Consider the following 6,642-nt stretch of genomic DNA (forward strand, 5'->3'; position numbering starts at 1 on the left):
ATCCCCTGGAGAAGGGAATGGCAACCCACTGCAGTATTCTTGCCTGGAGAATTCCATGGACAGCCCATGCGATTGCAAGAAGTCAGACATGACTGAGCGACTCGCACTTTCACTTTCTGACTTGGATGCAGTTTTCTCTATTTCTTTCTCCCTCTCTCTCTTTTTTCCCCTAATTTCTCTGGTCAGGGCTTCCAGTACTATGTTGAATAGGAGTGGTGAGAGTGTGCACTCTTACCTTGTTCCTGATCTTAGAGAAAAAGCTTTTAACCTTTCACTGTTGAGTATGGTATTAGCTGTGGGCTTCTCTGTATAGTTCATTTTTGTTTAATATTTGTTTCTAGAGAGGGAGTATAGTATAGTATAGTATGTAGGACTGCAAGGGCCAGATTGTCATGGGCAAATTCTGGGTTTCACCACCTACTAACTATGATCTTCTGCAAGTTATTTTGATATTTCTTTGTATTTCAAAAGATGGATTTTTCCAAAATGGAACGTTCCAGGGTGTGATTATTTAGTAATAACCTAATATCTTTAAATACTTCCATGCAAATGAGATGTCTTCTGACTGAATTGCTAATAAGAGAGAGTGCAGGGCACAGATAACACTCTCAGGCACATGTGGAGACATATCCCAATATCATTTCATCTTGTCATAACCTTCAATTTAAAGAGGACAGGAACTGAGAGGGAGTCAATTAAATACTAGCAGGTACATGAGTGTGTCTGTGTGTTTATTAAGTGTTCTGCCTCATCCTCTAGGTCGAGGGCTCCCGGCAGGACAAGCTGAAGTAGAGATGATAGAACGTGCCCGGGAGAAGCGTGCTTGGGAAGACACCCTGCCCCCTCTGAGTGACACCTCCCAGTTTGAGAAAAGGAGGCGGATGATGAATGCCATGGAGAGGAAGGAGTGGGCCTTCAGAGAGCAGGAGATTGAGAAGTAGGTTCTCAGCTACCCAGACAGTTGCTCCTACACTGATGGAATTAATGTTAATACTTTTAAGCAACAGAGCAAATAGAGTTCCCAAATGTAAGGGTTTAAAAGCAATCCTTAACCTGTAGAGTTAGGAGACTGGGTTTCAGGAGCAATAGCTCCATTATTTTTTCTCCAATAATATAAATATATATATAATGCCTTCTTTATGTGTGAAGTTCAGTGTGGAACCCAGATTTGAACAGTTCCTCATGGGATCTCTGATCTCTTTTTTCTTTAGTAACTTATCTGGGCTGTCACAGAATTCCACTGATTTTTGCAAAATGTCTTTCAGACTGTCCCTTTCTGTTCCTTACCAGTGCCAGGGTCCCTCAACTTTGACCCTCTTCCTATCCATTAAACAGCCTCCTGGCTGACCCTGTCTCTTCCCCCGGTACCAGATTCAGTCAGGACCTCTTGGGTTCTAGCTGCAGCTAATAAGGCATTTATATTTAAAAGACAAACTGTGGACTTAACTCTTCAGTTAAGAGATGACCTCACAGTACATAAGTAACAATATGCTAGGGTATTTCTGGTTGAATTTTTAGCCATTTTAACTGATGTATTTTCAGTAATGAGATTGTCTCTGAATATGTAGAAATGATGAGGACCAAAAAATTCTAGCTCCTTAGCAAGAAGAGGGGGAAGGGAAGTTCTTGAGGTGCCCTTTGTTCCTGTGCTGAGGTGCTTCGTTGCTCATAGCATTGCTACCAAGCCCCTGACAATGTGCTGTCTCTGCTGAGGCCCCACTTCTCCCTTGTCAGTGTGGCAAATCTCAACCCTTTTGACCCTCAAGTGCTGAGTTAATGCCTACTGTGAAGAAGCCTTTCCCACCACCCCGCTCCTTCCTTTTGATCAACTGGGAATAGCACTGACAGAGGTGCTCTGCCATTTCTTCTCCCGCAGAAGTCTTTTCATTCTTCTGCCCTGGTGTTTTGATCCCTGTGTTGTAAATGTTGGTTTATATGCCTACTTCACTGAAACAGTGCTCCTTGAGACAGTGCATTTTATCTTGTTCACCATTGTTTTATTCCCTGCCTGGCATACGTATTTGACAAATAAGTGATTGAATAAATTATTATGTAAATTTTCAAGTAAGGGTAAAATGTTCAAATCTCCATTTTAGAAAGGCAAATCTTGACCACTACATGGAACAAAGATTAGAAGGAGGTGAGACTAGACTAACACTCAGAGTCCGAGTCAGGAGAGAGATGACCAAGACATGAGTAGGGAACAGATGTAAGAAGTGTTTTAGAGGAGGGAAGAAAGTAGGAGAAGGAGTAGATTTCTGGGGGAATAAAATGAGTGAGGTTTTTTTGAAGGGATAATTGGAGATTCAAGTAGGTGGAAGTTCCAGTTCAGAAATATCCGGGCTGAAGTAGATATTTTGAAGTCATATGTACACATAAGCAAGGTAGTCCTGGAGAACAATGAGAAGGTGAAGTAAAGGGAGGTGAAGAATGAATATCCGTATGTGTCAGATGCTGGCATTTTCGCAGTCACCACTTAAGGTAGCATGCCACAACCACATTTCCTCTCAACCCTCCTGTTCCTTAACCCTCCAGCCATACCCGTTGGCCTGAAACTGGGGACAAACATTTTCCTGTTCACTTAGGCCCTTCTGCCTAGAGATACACCCATACAATATTCTTCTTATATAAAGACTATTGAGTGTCTACTCCAACCCCCAGTTCATTTCCCACACTTTTGCCACAGTGGTCTTTATAAAATGCATGAATATGGTACCAGCCTGAAGAGAAGGTCCTATTTATGGCAAATGTTCCCTTTCTTTAGTAGAGCATCCTGTTTGAGAGACCATAGGCTTCTTTATGATTGTCATTTGCTCGAAGATTGCAGGAGATTCGCCTAGAAGTTCTAAAAGAGCTGCTGAAGAAGCGTGACGAGAATCAAAACGAAGTGAACATGGCACGCTTGAATGCCCAGTGGTCTAAGCTACAGGAAGCGAAGGAGGCAAAGCTGGCACAGATTCAGCGCAAGCACGTGTCAGGTGATGGCGCAGCACCAACCCGCAAGGGGTGGAAAAGCTGGCTCTGCTTTGGGTTTTTGGCCAAAGCTGGTTTAACTGTGATATAATTCTTTTTTGGTCCTAGTATTATTTAACTGATAAGGGACAGGAGATGAGTTATTTCTCAAAAGTAGAAGAGTGGAGGAAAATTCATCACTAAGAAAATCAAGTAATGATGTTCTAACGGGTAGCAAGTTGTTGGCATTATGGACTCTGTGTGTGTGTGTGTGTGTGTGTTGTGTGTAGGTACTGGGCTCCCTATATTCATAGGCTGAAGCCCTGGATAGAGAGCTTTATTTCTCAACCTGTTTTTCATTGTTTCCCACTAAAAGAGACATTCAGATGTCTTTTTTCCTACTTATCCCCCTTCCATGAAAATAAAAAAAATTTTTTTTAAAAAGACCCCTGTGCTGGGTCTTCTTTTCCATGCAGGGGCTTCAGTAGTTGTGGCACATGGGCTTAGTTTCCCCATGCCTGGCATGTGAGACCTTAGTTCCCCGACCAGGGATCAAATCCACATCCCCTGCATTGCAAGGCAGAGTCTTAACCACTGGACCAGTAGGGAAGTCCCTCCCATGAAATTTTAATACCATAGGTGTACTATATATCTGTTTATATATTATAAATATATCTGTACTTTATACATAAAAGAGAAGTCAGTGGAGGATTAAAAATGACTTAATAAAAATTTTTAGTTAGAATTTAAAGTAAAAAATTTTAATTTAGCATTTAGCTTTATAGCTGTACTTGCTGAGTAACTTTTAATATAATTTATTTACTTATAAAAGTTGTACTGCATCATTTATATATGCAGATTAGCAATCTATACACATATTAATAGCAATGTAATCACAGTAAAGTATTCAAAATTTTCCTAGTAAAACAATTACAAAAATTAATTTCTTAAAAATTATTTTTAGTGAACTTTTAACTTTCTTGATGTGAGAAAATAACTTTTAACTTAATTGGCTGCTACATATGCATTTAGATACTGCCAACATTTTTTTCTTTCCAGCAGTTGACATAATTAGCAATAGGTTGACTTTTTTTTTCTTGTTACTCCTATCCCTCTCTCTTTACCCTCTGGGATCACATCCCAGTAAACTACCTGCACACATGCCTTTATCTCAGGTTCTGTCTTTGGGGGAACCCAGGCTAAGAAACAACTCAAATGTCACTTCTTCCAGGAAGACTTTCAAGGACCCCTGCCCCCAGAAAGTCAGGTCCTTGTTATCTGCTCTCAGTGTTATATGCCCCTGAATTTTTTTGAGTGTGTAAGAAAACGACTTTTCACTTAACTAGCTTTTAGGTATGCATTTAGATATTGTCAACGGTTTTTTCTTTTCAGTCCTTGAAATAACCAGTGATGGGTTGACTAATTTTCATAAATAACTAAGGCTTCCCAGGTGGCTCAATGGTAAAGAATCTACCTGCTAGTGCCAGAGACACCAGTTTGATCCCTGGGCGAAAAAGATCCCCTGTAGAAGGAAATGGCAACCCACTTCAGTATTCTTGCCTGGGAAATCCCATGGACAGAGAAACTGGGTGGGTACAGTTCATGAGGTTGCAAAAGAGTCTGACACAACTTAGCAATTAAACAACAACAAAATAAAATATAAAGTATTTTAATCATGAAATTCCAGGTCACACACAAAAGCCCTGAGGGTCACATATAAATAACATTCAAAAGGCAGCAGTGGTACATGCAGCCACCTCTTACAATATGGCTTCAAATTCTCACAATCTGATTTTACACCTGTTGAGAGTACCTGATGCAGAGCCTTCAAAAGGGGGTGGGTCTGTGATGGGATTGACAGAAAAGGAGCAGGTAGAGGTAGTAATCCTGACTGCTTACGTTAGTAAACTAGTATGTACAGCTGAGCCTGCCAAATAATTCTGAAACTATAAGCTTGGGTATATTCTAATTTATTCTGGTGTTAGCCAAGATGACCAGAGATTTTTTTTTGAAGAGCTTGTAGTCTTCCTTCCCTTTTAATTATTCTCTTAGGAGAAAATAATTCCCTCATCTCTATTGAAGACATGTATTTTTCAGTTACTTTGAGTTTCTTTCATTCATTGCACAAACTTTTATTTCTGGCCCAGAGCTTAGAATGCAGTTATAAAAGATTTTTGATGAGTACCAATTGAGGACACTGGGTGATTCAGCTTCTGTCATATCCACCTGTTCTTTGTCTTAAGTGTTATATTCGGGCTGCAGTGAGTGATCATGATGAAATTTATTCAGCTCAGTAGTCTCCCTGTGAATAATACTACAACTGGTTTATTAGCCTGCATTTGGATCATTCAGAAAAATATTTTAGAGATAGTCATGGAGGTATGTTTTATTTTAGCAATCAGAAAACTGATGGGAAAGGGAAAGAATATAGAAGGGAAGTTGGAGAGAAGAAACATCATCAAGGATTATTGTGATTATGCATCACAGGTCTATGGACCTCTATCTCGCCTTGGTCGTTTCCCAGACAACAATTCAGAGGACTTTGTAGTAAAAAACCACTATCTCAACACCTATGAAGGTAAGCAGTTCCTATAATTACAAGCCTAGTATAAGAGAGTTATCTTAGAAATATGAAATATAGCAATTTAGATTAAAAGCTAATCAAAAATACAATATTTGTAAGAAATAGCCATTACATGTTTAGTATTATTAATAATGAGTTCATAGAAACCAATAAAAACTGTAAAGACCCAAATAAATAAATGGATACACTATGCAACAATTTACCAAGCAGTAAAGTCAATAAACTACTAAACATTTAAACATGTTTAATGTCATTAAAATTGAAGTTATGCAAAAATAAAATAGAAAAAGTTTTTATACCAGGTTTATGATGCAAACAAGAAATATGTCATGAAATCGGCCCTTTATGAAGAAACACCAGAATACTAGTGGGCAAGGGGATGGATAAACTAGGGGATAAATTAATGGAGAGGGTTATACCTGTTGTAAAGTCCAAGAGAACCTTAATTAAATTATTTAAATTTCAGTTGAGAGGTTGGAGAATCATATGGCCAAGATCGTGCATTGACGGTCACACCATTGAACTTGCACCTCTGGCTGACCCTCTCTAGAGCTGGATATGATAACCTGGTGTACAGCCACTTTAGAATGGTGGTGACATGTATAATCACAATGTCATATGATCATTAACTTCCTGTTTATTATTGTGGTATTATTACTTTTTGATAGGACAGTGGTTTCATTTTAGAATGCATTTCTTATTTTACAATCTAAGTTACCAAGAATATAAGTTAATTATATAGAAATTTCCTTTGTATTTCAGGGACAATTCAATTATATGAGGTACACCTTATCAATAATTCTAAATAAAACCACTTGGCAAACTGCTAATGAAATTAACAGTATGCTTTCAAATGATATATCTAAGCACCAGACACTAATCATGTACTTCCTTTCCATAGGATTAGTTGAGCTTGAGTCCTGTCTCCCAGATTTTGTGACACAACCCCGAATCAAACCACCAAAACCGAAAGTCACTACTACCAAAGATGGTTTTCTAAAGAGGGCTGCAAGGGTGGACCGTGAGTTGGCAGAGGTTCATAAGGTATGCTTCTTCTTCTTCTTTTTTTTACTTTCTTAGCAAATTTTATTCATTTTTATTTATTG

At 38.8% G+C, this 6,642-nt stretch overlaps 1 protein-coding gene across 1 annotated transcript; it reads left to right on the plus strand.

Annotated features, from left to right (window-relative positions):
• Nucleotides 1–732: 732 nt before the first annotated feature.
• LOC104991970 (protein MAATS1-like) lies at nt 733–6,580 on the plus strand (the record flags this gene model as incomplete). The annotated part of the gene is made up of 4 exons (XM_010844667.1): nt 733–937; nt 2,821–2,978; nt 5,348–5,530; nt 6,438–6,580. Coding segments are annotated over exons 1-4 (627 nt in total), but the record flags the coding sequence as incomplete, so codon positions are not given.
• Between the last annotated feature and the right edge of the window lie 62 nt (nt 6,581–6,642).

The sequence above is a fragment of the Bison bison genome, unplaced genomic scaffold (genome assembly GCF_000754665.1).
Source record: "Bison bison bison isolate TAMUID 2011002044 unplaced genomic scaffold, Bison_UMD1.0 scf7180017848194, whole genome shotgun sequence".
NCBI lineage: Eukaryota > Metazoa > Chordata > Mammalia > Artiodactyla > Bovidae > Bison > Bison bison.